Here is a 15,417-nt window from a genome sequence, read left to right as displayed (position 1 = left end):
ATAAACAGACGGTCGAATAGACGGTTTCTGAAGTGAAACGTATTTAATGGTTTGGTAAATCTACCTTAATGTGATTGTAGGTCTCTCGGCCCGTCAAGCCAAATGAGGTGAGTTGCGTCTTTGGAAATCTGTCGAGTCGCAATTTAAGCAAGTGTTGGTTTCGTAAAAAAAAAAAAAGAAAAAAAAAAAGAAAAAGGCCCTCCATATTAATTGGCCACCTGGACCGATGGTGGAAGTGACGGCGGCTCGGCTCCCGCGTGTCGCACAGGAGGAAACAATGCGCCATCGATCGGCCCCGTCGGCCGTCTCGCTTCCAGGAACAGCAGTTCATTAATGCCGTCTAAAAGAGACTATCTGTCTCTATTACGGCCTGTTGGCCTGCATGGCCAATGATTTATTGGCAACCTGTGGAGGCCGCCGAGACGCCTAATGTCGCACCGACTGGGAATCTGAGACGCTGGATGTTCCCAGTGAGCCGCTACCCACCAACAACAGTCCAAATGGAGTTGGAATCTATCATGATGCACTTCTCAATCCAGGAAGTGGGATTACTTTAAAGGGTTGGGTTTAACTCTAATCCTAAACCTAACGACGTGGAGTAAATGTGTGACATGTCAACTGTGGCATAACCGCCTCCTAATCCTCAATGTAATTGTAATTACGCCGTGATTACGCACATCATTATCCGAAGTGACGTTCGCAAAGCATAAAAAAGCAACTGATTTTACTTGTCAAAATGTCAAAATTGCCGCAGACTTTCAAGCTCTGCGTCATTCATCGACGACAAAAGCTTCCATACAGCAAATAAATGAACAAAAGTGCACAAGACACTGTGAGTCACAGTGTTTCTGACTTGAATGCGCGAGTGGCAAATAACCAGTGTGAACAGCTTGTTGTAAATCTGGGAATGTAATTAAATGTGAGGCATTACCGTGGGCCAGGAGTGAATTCTTTTTCAAGGCTTTGTTTGCATTGTAAACGACAGGCAGGCCACGGAAAAGACGTCGCCGATAACATTTGCAGACGATTTGACTGAAATCTTTGTAGCCTGTCTCTGTCCTGTCGTGGAAAATACATTTTGATTCGATGTTATGAAGAAACCAGGTAGATGCGGCCGCCGTTCATGGCCTTTACTGAACCGCACAGAAATGAAAACAAAATGCAAACAAAAACACAAATCGGAATGAGGTGGTGAGAGTAGAGGGCAGATAATAACTGATGTATTTGGAGGGAAGACGTGATTGGAAAAGCTCTGAGCTGAGCTGATTCTTTAAGCCAGAAGTTGTAGTGCTGCTCTCTACTCTGGACGTACCCTGCGCTTGACTCTACCAGTATTCGCTGTATTCCTCTCGTGCTTAAAAACCCTCCGAACGAAAGTTAATTGTCGCAAACGTGCACGTGCATTTGCACTGCTGACATTATCGGTGGGAGCTGCTCCAGTCAAGTTTCCAATCAAGTCACTTTACCTTCCAGCCTCAATCGCCACATTATTCGAGTGTCCTTGCAGCTCATGAAGAGCAACACAGAACTTTTTATTTTTTTTCTTTTCTTCTTTTTAAATCAATGCCCCCTGCTCCTCTATCGAGAAGGCAGCAGTCTGAACAGCTGGTGTCCGGCATGGTGGGGGTCCTGGATTATCTCTCCAAGTCCTGGAGAGTCCAAGAGAGCCGGAGCTGCTGTCGAGGGAGGTCGCAGGGTGACACGCTAATCCCGTCAAAGTCAACTCGTTTTGGCATCAAAGTCATTCCCGATTCTGCTGCATCAGGACACTGCTCGAGTTGGAGCCTGATGTTGCTCATTTGAATACATCATATGAGGTGCAGCATTTAATGTATAGACATTTAAGAGAAGGGTTTAATTTGTTCTGGCCTGTTTATTCGTGTGAGGCAAAAGTTTGGATTTTTAGCCCATAGGAATAAGGAATTAAACGAAAAACACTGCAGTGTCGGCGAATGTAATGGAGAAATAAGAGAGGGAGGTGTTGGACCGCCTTTGATTTGCCTGCAACTTTATTTTTAAAGGAATGAATCCAAACCGTCACAACAGGAATGTGTAAAGATGGAGAAAAGTATTGGGTTTTAAAAAAAACAAGGCTTTTTACGACAAGCCAGGGGTCGGACTGATCTCAGCCATCGGCGAGGCAAAGCAGGTAGGGAAAATGTTTGGTGCGGTGGGAGCGTTCGGTCGACACGCAGCAGGAGAGGAAGTCGCTGATAGAGGAGGCAGAACAACCTCATTACCAGGGTGATGTTGCTGCAACCAGTGTCCTCCGGGCGCCTGTTGTTGTTTGTGACATTAGTGGATCTGTGAGTCCACATATCAGTGGTGGATTGTGTGTGTGTGTGTGTGTGTGTGTGTGTGTGTGTGTGTGTGTGTGTGTGTGTGTGTGTGTGTGTGTGTGTGTGTGTGTGTGTGTGTGTGTGCCAGCCAGCCAGCCAGCGCAGCCTGCAGCCTCGCTCAGGGGCTCGTGGCTCAGCTCCTCATTTATGCAGCGAGGTACCACAACCTTCCCCGTCGATGCTCCCACAAGTCCTTCCGGCGCGCGCGCTGCGACGGAGGGCCGACGCCAAGACGCCACCAAGGCGTGAGGGGAAACGTGCCGCTTCAGCAGGAATCAGCCGCCAACGGAGAGCAAATGATCCAGCCAGTGTCCAAAAGCAAGCAGAGTGAGACGAAAACCGTGTGTCCGCTCCAGGCTTTGAGGACTGACAACTGTTGTTGTTGTGATGGTTAAGTGATGTGTTGCTGGTCAGTTGAGGCTCTTTGTACCCCCCTCAGAATATATTATGGCTGAATACTGGCCTTTGGAGGTCCGGGTAGTTGTATGTTTTTTGTGACAATGATATACAGCACAAAACTCTAGGGGGAGCTATTTAGATTAAAACGGCAACCAAACCAGAAAAGAAGCGACCAACTTGCATAATTTCACTTTAATATTAAAATGTTTTTGGACAGTTTTTTTTATTTTGTTAGTTTTTTTCGAATTAACACCGTTTCCAGTCAAATTCAAACTTTGGATCATGTAATGGACTAAAATTAGGAATTCAAAAAAGGAACAAAGGATCTGAAAGTTGGAATTTGCCCCCGCCTCTCAATGCGGCAACGCATCACATCCACAACTGAAGATGTCAAATAAGAGATGCAAGTCATACATTTAGATTATAATTGGAAGAACGCAGGGGGCTGCGTCTGATGAAAGCGCAGGTCTGAAAAAAAAATACAATAAAAAAATAACCCCTGAAACACAAAGACGGTTTCTGTGGCAGAGTTGCTCCAGCGTATTCCGTCCTCCATGTGCTCGGCGGAGCTGTGGCTAAACGCGACGGGAAGGAGAAAGAGCACAAAAGAGTTCTGCGTTGCCCACACGTTTGATTGAGGAAGGCGTGCGTGCAGGTCTGAGTGGGACGCTTGAGCTTATTGTTCAATAGTTCTCTGGCCCGTGGAGCTGAATGCCCTGTGAATCTTCCCGCAGAGGTCGGGAGGCGGAACAATTCGTTGTGTGTGGGCGAGACTCGTCGTCCTCTGCGGAGCTCCAAGGCTTCATGAGGAAACGGAGAGACTGCAGTAATGATAGCCGTGTTCGTTGTGTCAAAGATTTTAGAATATTCTGCTTTTTTTTTTTCTCCAACTACTTTCAGTGACACCAACGCGCGACTCACTGTCGTTCGCTACACAATTGTCATTTTGGCTACACTTGACAAATAAAGTTTTCAAACTTTTGTCAGTGACTTACACATTTATTGAAATTTCAGCATATTTTTCTTTTAATTGGATGTAGCATTGTTATTGAACTTGCGCACGGAGACATTGGTGGTGAGGTTGGTCAAGATCGTTTTAACCTCCCGTCCATTCTGTTCCACTGGCAACTACTGTAGTGACAGTTGGAGATGCAGCCTCAGTGTCTTTTGTTTGTTTATGTATGTGTTTATTTTTGTCAAACTGAAACGCATCTATGTATCCATCTATCTATCTGCTGTTTGTTTGTGTGTTTCTCCCTCTGCTAGCGTGTTTTACGACTGCAGCACTGTTTTCACATGTCAGCCCATATTTAATGGTGTGTGTGTGTGTGTGTGTGTGTGTGTGTGTGTGTGTGTGTGTGTGTGTGTGTGTGTGTGTGTGTGTGTGTGTGTGTGTGTGTGTGTGTGTGTGTGTGTGTGCATGCACTGCCCACCTCGAACCCTCTGTCAGCCAGGATGTATTACCGCCGCCCGAAAACAATACGAGGAAATGTCTAATGATAGATAGCGGTGGGTCGATTTACGTTTAGGCTGCCGAAAATTGGACGTATCATCGAGCGTTTGTAATATGATGATTGATGCGGGCCGCCGGCGTTTGAATGTGTTTCTTAAATCCAATTTGGTGTGAACATTCTGCCGCTGATAGAAAAAAGCATCAATCACAGATCAGAAGGTGGGTTTTTTACAGGGATGTTGATGAAGCTGCGGCGAACGCAATCCGTGTTTCGGGACATGTGCTTCCGTCCGCTGCCGGGCTTGAGGATTTTATTTCTGATAATAATAACTACAATGGAATTGCGGGAGTTGTAGTGGCTAGTCCAGTTTTTATGTCCATATTAACATAAAGCGATTATTAGATTATTATGTAAATTATACTGTACTGTCCTCTGGTGGCTCGGAGGAATAAATCCAAAGTGAATAAATGGCTCTCAAAGTAGTTTATCCACTAACGTTTGACAGTAACTCCATTGTCACCCCATTGTAAAAGAAGCCTTTGACCTGCGGAGTTCGCAGCTTGAGAAGTTATCCTGAGGACAGTGTCATTTTCGGTAGACGTGGACATGGTACTCTGCAGTATCACCTGAGAGGGAGGCACAATTGCCTGAACACAACAATGCTTTCGTGCTGCAGCTCAACACACTTCACTCGGCTTTGACAGTCATAAAAAAAATCCTTCACTTGCCACCGCTATGATGAGTGTTTCTACAAATGGGCCTGGACTGAGCCACGAGTTATTCAAAAGCCATTTGTTTAATGAGGCACTGCAGCTCCCCTGTCAGCTGCTGCTGACAGTCGGTGCACACTTCCTGGTGCTGTATTTCGCCTCTGTTCAGACTCCACGTTAGATATGTCACTCTCCAACTCTTTCACCTCACCAAGTTGCTGTTGCCCACTCGAAAATGGACAGCAACACGAATGCCATGGTCCTTTTGTTAGTCGTGTGTCACACAACTCCACTGGTATCAGGACTTGGTGTGAACAAGTGACCTTAAACCTGTGAGGTCCAGTGACTTAGGGCGTTTTCACACCAGGTAAGTCCTTTAGTTTGCTTTCTTTGGTCGGGACCAAAACACAATGTATCTTTTTGGTTTGGTGTGGTTCCTTTTCACGTTGCAATTTTCGCAAGAGTCCCAGGATTTGACAGCAAACCCATATGTGTGCAAAGATCGTGCAAATCATTGGACAAAACGGTAAAATACGGAAATTAAACAATCATGGATCTCCAGCGTGCTGTACTCGTTGTGCTCATAATGTTTGTTTTTTTCCACACAAACAAAAGCGTTTGCAGGTAATTTGGAGCATCAGAGGCTTTTGATGCGATTTTATGAGGAGATGTTTACCATTTTGCGACAACAAAGACGCGTTTGGCAAGAACCGTCTCCTCATTGCTACACGTTGAACCACGACTCTGACTAAAGCTCCAAAGTTGAGGTTTAACAAAGGAGAAGGTCCACTGTCGGGTTGAACCTGGACACAGGCAAACTTGGCCCTACTAATTAGGGTCCTCGCTGACGGTCATACGTTCAACATTACACTTGAACACCATGACACCACCTGAAGAACAAATTGTCTTGGATCCAAATTATTCTCTGGTTCCTTCTCATTTTTTTTTTTTTTTTTTTTACGGGAGGAGAAAATTTGTTTCCTTGTCATACCGTGTTTGTCCTGCTCGGCCTTGTTATCGCTGCCAAACACATTGACTCCCTGTTTCTGTCTCCTCATCTCCTCCTCGGTCACACACGCACACACACACACACGGTGTTGCCTGAACAGGGGGCCGTGTTCTTGGCAGTCCAGATCAATCCTCCTCTGTGCCGCGGCTCCAAAGTGAGCAAACTAACAACGTTCCTCTGCACACACATTGTTGCCGGGGTGAATCCAGATGAGAGCTCCAGCTTAGTAGACTGCTGGCTGACTGTGTCCTGCTGGCAATTTTAAACCTGGATCTGTCCAAGGAGCCCAACATCCAGGACCCCAATATGGCAGGAAGACAAACTCAAGAAAATCTGAATAATCTGATGGAAAACTGAGCTCGCTCAACCAACTATAACTGTTTGGCTATTTTCAATTACTTTTTCTTTTTTACCTGTGAATGAAACCAACTTGACAGCAACCCTGAGAATGTCTAAACAATCTTAGTCAAAGTTTTACAGCTGTATATTGTGCTTTGAGTGAGTTTTGGCATTACTTATTGGACAAGGTTAACCCCGAAGCCGAACATCTCGAAAAGGGGGCAACCTCGACACAGCAGGAAGACCACATATAAAGTGTCTAAATAATCCAATGGCAGATGCTACCGCGTTCGTATGTCAGTTGGAAACCAAATGGATCGTTTACAGAAACAGACGTAAAAGTAAAAAATTAAAACAGCAACATGGATTAAGAGGCGTTTGGAGAATTTGACATTTTATTGGGTGTCATGGGTCAAGAGTTTCATCTTCCTCACATCTTCTCCACACGTGTCCAAGTGTTTTTGCCCAACGCAGATAAATAATATTATCTGCTGCGTTGTCTGCCCTGGCTGATTTACACACTTACCTCCACTTTTAACAGCTCGACACAAAGGGAGGTCATAAATCCACCTGATGTGAATAAGTTTCCTAAATTTATGCGTAGCAGCCATCGTTTGAACCTGCTCAGCAAGCCCTCTTTTATGGTCAGCATCTTTTAATGATCTCGTGCAAGTGCTTATCGCAAATAAACCCCCCGAGTTAATTTATTCTTGGACCACCTGTTCATGAGTAGATCAAAGGATGGCGCTAAGGAGCGAAGCCTTCACAGATAATGACGCTCGAGGATATGGAGCAGAGACTACCGTTGCTCTCAAAGGTCAGAATTGCGGGTGAATAAACCGAATTGTCATTGGCGAGGCCGCAAATGGATCAATATGTTCAGTTTAGCTACCAGGTGCTTTCAGCAAACATCAGTGAGGTGACTGCGATCGTCTATTCTGTTGGCTGTCATGAAGCTGCAGCTGGCTCTTCTGTGCTTGGACGACCTTTTGTCGCTGAGGACGGCAGCAAACTTGACTTTTTATGATGTGTTTCACCGTGACTAACACCCCCAACCTTCCCCTCCACCAGCTAATTCCCTCTCGTCTCTCGACCTCGCTGCTCTAGAATCCATCCGACAGAATCACTGCCTTCTCTCTCCATGCTCTTCTTTCACACACAGAACCAGCAAACAGTCGCATATCTGGAGCCAGAAACGGTCTCCGCTTGTGCTCACTTCCTATTTTGGCTGCTCTCATATTGTCTGGTCATAGTAGCACTGGCCAAACAGGGACAAAACTGCTTGTGTGTAAAATGAAAACGATTCATCAACGGGGAAGGGGGGGGACAAAAAAGCCTCTTTTACACAACATATGCAGGCCAAATCAATATTGTTAACAATTAAAAAAAAAAAAAAAAAAAAAAAAGGCCAGACGAAAACACTTGTGGTAAATATTGTCTTAATGTTCTTTATTTCGTGTATCTTTAAATTTTCATTCTAAAATATTTTTTTAAGTCAGTGGTTAAATGGTTTGTTTCAATCGCAGAAAGTAGGAAAATGGAAATCACGAAGCTAATGGTGTGTAAAAATATGGCCCGAAGCTTTTGTGAGTGAAAAAGGCTCCACGTGGAAACCACAAAGTCAGCGCTCTGATTCATTTGTAGGACTTACAAGCTCTATCCTGTTTTATGCTAATGCATGCATTTATAATCTCGCCATGAAACCCCGACGGAGGCAGGCAGCTTTTAAAGCTAATTTGCTTATAGAGCACCAGATCTTTGGGGTTTTAATGCGCTGCCGCACTCTGCCGGGCGGGCAGCGGCACCAGTGCCTCCACCGACGGCGGCGTTATGTGGCGAGTCGTGTTTTCAGTCTGGTGATGTTACTGTGTGACGCCTCTTGATGGTTTGCCTGATAATGAGCCCTTTCATTCAGCAACATTAGATTCCTTTCGCTTCTTTTTGGTGATGACTTTGATCCGCTGGCCCACGCGCTCATTAATTCAGAAACCAATGCTGAGTCTTGAACTTCCACGAGTCTCTGCTCCGTCACAGCTCCAGTGATCTTGAGTCTCCAGTAAAAGAAAGAAAAAGACAATTACGCAGAAACAAAATAAAAAGTGCTTTTGCATCTTGAATGAATGAATGAACAAATAAATAAATAAACTACATTTCCAGGGTGCAACACTATCAGAAGTGTAAAAAAAATATCACGTGGGTGTTGATGCATTTGAAGGTCCGTCTCCACCCGCACATCGGAACAGCTTCGCGACAATTTGCCACGACGAGGGAAGACACATGCAGTCAGCAGGAACTGGACATGGCAGTGTACATATATATATATATATATATATATATATATACGTACATACATACATATATAAAACTTTTACTTTCCACATCAACTAGGACTTCGTGTGTGTACACATGTTAAAGTTCGCGCTTCAGTCATCGCTGGTTTGTGATCTGCTGCTGGCATTAACTGTGGGGTTTCACTCTCTTTGGTCTTGCTTTTCGGTTGTTTTTTTTCCCAATCATTACGTAAGTTCTTCCCACCGATTTCAGCGTCGTGCCACTCGCCTCATTTCTCGTTAGTCGAGTCAGAGAAGTTCGGAGGAGCAATAATTCTCCTGTGACTTGTTGCGAGTGAAAAGAGAGTAAACACAACTCGGAGTTGATCTTTAAAACCGCTTTTGATCTACGGGGTCGGGAAAAGGGGCCGAGAAGCTTTATTTCCTTTTCTTGCTGTTTTCCAGTGCTTTATCACCGCAATTAGTCTCAGCAGGTAGAAAAGAGCCGCGGTGCTGTGTTGACTTTGGCACTTTGTCTGAAGTTCCCTGTAGACTGAATGGCCTTTTTGTAGAGCCGTAAGAAGTTGGTGTCTGTTTAGCGAACATGCCAATGTTTCACTCCCAGTTGGTATAAGGCAGTAACATGTAAAACAGGCTGAAGGAAGCATTCCAGTATATAACATACTGGACTCAAGCTTCAGGATGTTGGAAATGTTCTTTAAAAAAGAAAACTTCTTGAACACTTTGTTCCTCATTTATTCTGGATAAACAGTTGCAAAATGTAATTCCCACTTGTGAGGACTGACAATCGCGGCTGCCACAGTTTACATAGTTTATCTTCCACCTTGCCACGCTCTCCTGCCGTCTCTCAGCAGCTTGTGTTTGCACGACTGGTCGAATGCGCACACAGCGGGGAAAGAAATCCAAACCGCATTTGCTTTTCAAATCATGCACCGCTATAGATTTGTAGCTTCTCTCATGCAGTGAAACAGAGCTGACTTTGTTGGACCGCAGCTCACGTAATCACAGTAAAAAACTGTTGCCTTTTTTTTTTTTTTTTTTATTCATGAGAAAAACACATTTTGATATGACCGGAGCTTTCTCTGCCTTCAACTGAGCAACTTCTAAGTGTGAAGAACAGTGTGAAATTGAGCTTCTGTCACGAGCCCGCTTGCTTGGAAACACCAGTTCATGCTGGAAATAAACATTGTCATTTTAGATGACGATGCTTGGCAGCCGTGCATCCGCTGGTAGTTTTCTTGGTTTTAGGTGCTCAGCAAAATAATACTTAATGTTGTTGTACTGTTTATATATTTGAAACCATATGTCTTTAGGCTGTATTTTTAGCTGCACAAACCATCTTTTCTCTCTCACTGTCTTCTGTCTGGTTTAAAGAAGTCACTGGCTCTGTGAAAATAGATCAGTGGCTTCGCCTTCAATGACAAACAAACCTGTGCAGCCCAAGCCATTTTCTAGACGGACGCACTAGGGCCCTAAAATAAATATAGGAAAGACTGTCAACAAATAAGAAAATTACTTGAACGTTCCTGGCTATTTTGCTTTGTACATAGAAATAAACCATCATGGACTTTTGCTAAATATTTCCAACCAAAAAGTCTTTGAAAACACGGACAGCAAGTTAACGTGTGTTTTTCATCGATAAACAGACTGAAAAAGCATTAAAAAAAAAAGTAGTTTAAAACTACTCCGACAATTGGTTTTTAGTTATTTAGTCAATAACTGAGAACAAGGTGAAAAACCTGCAATAATATTGAACATGTTGGATTTGATGGTCACATCAACAGGACAGAAAGACGCCCATCAAACCGTCTGGATAAAGTGTGATGGTCCATCGCAGTAGCATGCAACAATGATTGTCCTGATAATCAGGCCACATCTTCATATCAGTCTGCACAGAGTTAACTTGCCAAAGGGAACCTCGTTAGGACTCAGCTGTCACTTGTAATCTTTCAGGCCATTATTCAAATCACATTCTCGAGGACTGTGGTAGGATTCTCAGGAAAATTAAGTCACTATTGTTGCCTTGTCAAAGTTTAGCAATTTTCGTTTAGTCATTGGCCGACTGTTGGCTGTCTTCTCTGAGTGCTTAAACCAAAATTGCCTCTTCTCTGTCATGGTCCTCAGATCCTCGTCTCTCCCAGCCTCTCCCTTCCAAACGCACCCATCTGCTGGTTGGCCTCCCGTCGCTGCTCATCTCTCCAGCATGTCGCTGAAGGTCCAAACCAGCAACGTGACCAACAAGACGGATCCAAAGTCCATCAACTCGCGGGTGTTCATTGGCAACCTGAACACAGCCGTAGTGAAGAAGTCTGACGTGGAGAGCATCTTCTCCAAGTACGGCCGCGTGCTGGGCTGCTCTGTGCACAAGGGCTACGCCTTCATCCAGTACGCCAGCGAGAGGCACGCCAGGGGGGCCGTGATCAGCGAGAACGGCCGGGTTTTGGCCGGACAGACGCTGGGTGAGTCCACATGACTGCGCAAACTGCGCAAGAGAATGTTTCAATGCATTCACTGTACGATGTAAGAACCTCTCGGGAACTGAAGCGCTCTTTTACAAAGAGCCTGCCTGTTGTGAAACCTCTGTTTCCTCCTTTGATGATTAGTGGTTGCGTGAAATCAATGTCAAAATCCAGTTTTGAAGCCCCATGTTGTGCAAACGTCACTTTACTATTGTTTTCAAAGAATGTGGTTCTAGTCTGTTGGCAGACTGCAAGTCCGTCCTTTACTTCTTTTATTTGCTATGCTTTTCAGAAAACGTGTGTTCAGACATAACTGTGGAAACCAGGTCTTGACCTGCCGCCATTCCCTCCTAATCCTGCGGCTTTCAGCAGTGTGTTTTAAGTTTTTGTGGGAGGCTGTAAACGCAGGGCTAAATATGCTATTCTCTGGAGATCTGTTTAGCTGGTGGGAAATTTAATGGTATGCTTGTTGCTGCATGGGAGTCCAGAATAAATGTTAAAGATCTCAGTTTAATATAGAACCTTCATAAAAAAACAGTCAATTCCAAGAATCCCTAGAATCCAGTCCAATGATTCACTTTCAAACTGATCTAAATATAATCAGAGTCAGAATGTTTCAAAACAACAATGTCAGAACTCATCCCCACTCATTGACAAATAAGCTCTGTACTTTTTTTTTCTCTTCTTTTTAAAATGTCAGGTAGACTCTTAATACCTGTCTAATCTCTTGAGAAACCAGCCTAGCAGGCGACAATAAATCCAGGACTTGATTTTTGTCACACTTGTCAGGACTCGCCCCTCAGGGGGGTAAAGTAGGAAGAGGAAGCGCAGACTAAAACGAGAGCCCGGCGCTGAAAGCTTCCTGCCACCTCTGGGGAAGCGCAGCACTCCTTGAGCCTTTTCGGGAAGTGGTGCTGAAGTCCCTCCGACAGATCCCTCCATTTATTAAGGGGACTCACAAGAGTGGGCCAGGACTCACGAGTGACGGCGGTTCATCCTCTGACCAGTAAACCATACATGAAAGAGCTTTCGGGTTCAGCTGGAAACGCTCGGAGCAGCCTTTGTGTCCTTGCACAGCTCTCCTGGATGTCTGGCTGAGTTAAAAAGACTGCGTGGCACAGCCTGTGAAGAAGGAAAAACTTTATTTTTCAAGTGATCAGCAGAGGGAAGGGAAAGAAGGCCGTCTCTCAGTCTCTCACATCCAATCCGTTCAGGATGCCCAGGGCCGAGTTTACTAATTGCAAAGAAAGACGGCCTGGCGGGAGAAAAGGCAGCCTTGACCCCTTTTTCATGCAAACGCTTTGTGGCCGACCTTCCCGCACGATCACGATGAAAAGAAAAGTAAGGGCTCGCAGAAAGCATTTGGAAAGAAGAGGCAAACGGCCGAAATGTGACTGGATGAGGCTTTGTATCACATCCAAGTGGGCAGAGCTCATTAATGAGCTCTGCCTGCTGATCACTGGTCTAGCCGGGCTGCTGGAGGAAGAGGCTCTCTGCTGGTGCCAGGGTCGACGTCAGCCGATGGAACGTTGGCACGTTGACACGTTGACACGACTGTCATCAGTGTTCTTCCTCCCATGGCGGCTTTGTTTCACTCCAGTGTTTCCTCCTCCAAAGTTCTTCCATTAAAAAAAACACACAAAAAAGGCAATATTGAAGTCTCGCCTTTGTCCGAAGCCATTATCCTCTAATGGTCCAGCCTGGCTTGCCAGGGCTGCAGGTGTGAGTGTTTTCCACGGATGTTTTCCAAGGGTCTTTATGTCTGGTGCTAAGGTGTGATGAAAGAGACGGAACACATGCTGGAAAGACAAAGAAAAAAACGCCTAAAAAGTGGTTGGACAGCAGGTTCTGTAAAGCCTTTTTTTTTTTTTTTTTACTTTGGATACACTCTGGTTCTTGCGTCACTGCTGTTTATGTGTGTGTGCTTCATAAGCAGGGCTCTCAAGTCTCACACAAGCCTCTCAATAAGTTCACATGTTCACCAATGGCTGACTGACAAGTAATGAACTCACAACACACATTAGTCATCTATGAATAGATGCAGCAAAGGCAGGCTGCTCTGCTTGGACCGTCGGTAAAGGTGATCTGTCGCGACTTGTCGGCCAATCAGAAAATAGTATTTATTGTCGTTGGGTAGAATTTCTGTTCAGTCAACACTTGGTCAACCCCCAGAAAGGGTTGAATAAGGTTGAAAAAGCCTTGATTGTGGGACATGAGCGTTCACAAGCCCTACTGTTAATTCCCTCGGAGTGGAGACCAACTCAGATTCTGCTGTGGAAATCATCTTTTGCAAAGGTCACGTCTGGTGCATATCTGGCCAACTTGATGAAAGTGGCAGCTGAAAAACAACCATCAGTTAACCCTTCAAGCCCAAGCTGAGCCAAAGAATTTTGAAGACTTGGAACTGTCAAACCGTGACAGTATCGAGATTTGCTGTGGGCAACATTACGCTGCGGCCTCACTGGTCCATGAATGACCACCACTCATCCATCACTCAGGGCGTCAGGGTGCCAGACCTTTCCCAGCAGACTTAGGGTGAAGGTGGGGTTACACTCTGTACAAATCACCAGTTTATGGCAGGGCCACTATTCCTAATATTTCTTCTCTCTGTGGCGCACGCTCGTTTAAGAGATGACATGCACGAGGTCAGACAGTGTGGATGAAGGCCAAACATTGACTGCACAGAAAGATGGACGGAGTCTCCAGTATCAAAAAGGAGGTCAATGTGGAGTGTACCAATAACCTGCATTGTGTGGTTTGGTCAGCAGGGACCACCAAAGGTGGTTACAAAAAGACTTAAAGTGACTGGCTTTCATTACAGAAGGGAGCTCTAAATTCATACCGTTACAAACTGCTTAAAAATTGTGTGGTGGTCTAAATTGCTACTCATGCCTGTTTAGTCTGGTCTAATTTTGAGCCAAAATGGCTGCAAAGTTGTGGGCGTGACTAGCCAATTGTAGTTGGCTTACTAGCGGGTGGGTGGCGTGGAGGGTGGGGGTCTCCGTCTCCACCCACACATCCAAATATGGAATCTATTGCCATAAGATAACACAGTCCTGGAAGCTCAAGATGGCGCCGACCGCGACACCAATCCCGAAGGCTTCAACGCGGCCGCTCACCAACCGCCGGGTGACGCCGCGATGGCTCACCTCCATCATATCCATCCGGCGCTCGCAGGCTGCCAAGTGGTGGGGAGGAGGCTGCGTCACCACCACCCCCACCCACCCACCCACCCACCCTCCCCGCAATCCCCTCGTCATCCAAGATGCACAAAGAGCTGCGAGAGTTCACCGCTTCAAAAGGGGACGACGGCGAGGCCTTTGATGATTTGTTAAGTTCTCACACGCCCGTGCTGCTGCTTGAGTGTTTACATGTGCCGCCTCTCTTTCGCTCACCTTCTCTGCCCCCCCACCCATCCCCCCCACACTTTTTCTCTGTGCTACCGCGCATTAGAATATCAGAGGGAGCATCGCAGTCGAGAGGAGAAGCGCCTCAAGACTCGTTGGAGTGTTTCTCCTCCGCCTCGGCTGTTTCCCAGCGGAGTCGGGCAGAGGCGTGTTGTCAGCGAGTCGGCGGTTCGGGAGCAGCTCAGCTGGTTTGTGTTCGCAGCTGCCAGCGCAACGTGCGTGTGCGTGTGCGTGTGCGTGTGAGTGAGTGAGTGAGGGAGAGAGAAGTGCGTGGATGTGTGAATGCATGCGCAGAAGAAATGGATGAATGAATGAGTGCGAGTGAAAGTGCACGCCTATTTTTTTTAAGCGAGCATCTCGCCGCCTGTGCGTGTGTGTTGCAAGTCGAGGAGTTAATTGCTGCCTCGCGGATACCGCGCACGCACGCGCGCACACTCACAGAGTCAGTAATAGTGGGTCTATTTTCCAGTAGGCTCCATCAGAGTGCGCTTTTTGTGCCTAATATGCGATAAAGCCGTGACAGCTAAGGGGCTGCTAAGTGATGCTCTCACCCACTGCAGTGTGTGTGTGTGTGTGTGTGTGTGTGTGTGTGTGTGTGTGTGTGTGTGTGTGTGTGTGTGTGTGTGTGTGTGTGTGAGCGCGTGTACACCTCAACATAAACTCCTTTCTGCTCCACACTTTCAGCCCAGTCCCATTCCCGCGTCTCCCTTCAGCTTGCCGCCTCCTCGCCACTTTATGAAACGCCATTAACCTTTATCAACGTTTGTCCCTCCGCAGGAACGTCAGCCTGTTAATAGCAAAAGAAGGGCTCGAGGCGACTCCGTCAATGTTGTTTCTACTGCGCTTGCACGCAAAAAAAAATTGTACGGTAGTGCAGGATCAATTTCAAAACACCCACAGTGCGCTAACTTGTTAAACGCAATTACGAAAAACCATAAGGTTTGCTCATAGAAGAAGGAGAAGAAGGAGAAGTTGATAAATGTGTTTTTGCTGCTGCTTTTAGAACCTTC

The 15,417-nt window shown here is 45.9% G+C and overlaps 1 protein-coding gene across 2 annotated transcripts in view; it reads left to right on the top strand.

The window, feature by feature from the left end:
• The window catches only part of raly (RALY heterogeneous nuclear ribonucleoprotein), a 104,502-nt gene that overhangs the window by 45,072 nt on the left and 44,013 nt on the right, over positions 1 to 15,417 (top strand). For both annotated transcript variants that reach the window (XM_076024781.1, XM_076024782.1), the window contains exon 2: positions 10,666 to 11,000. In XM_076024781.1, coding sequence (XP_075880896.1) covers positions 10,745 to 11,000 — 256 coding nt within the window. In that variant the 5' untranslated portion in view covers positions 10,666 to 10,744. The remainder of the gene's footprint in view (positions 1 to 10,665; positions 11,001 to 15,417) is intronic.

The sequence above is a fragment of the Nelusetta ayraudi genome, unplaced genomic scaffold, assembly GCF_046127955.1.
Source record: "Nelusetta ayraudi isolate G7.1 ecotype Tasmania unplaced genomic scaffold, CSIRO-AGI_Nayr_v1 ptg000017l, whole genome shotgun sequence".
NCBI lineage: Eukaryota > Metazoa > Chordata > Actinopteri > Tetraodontiformes > Monacanthidae > Nelusetta > Nelusetta ayraudi.
Note: the sequence above shows the minus strand (reverse complement) of the source record. Positions and strands in the feature narration are given on the sequence as shown.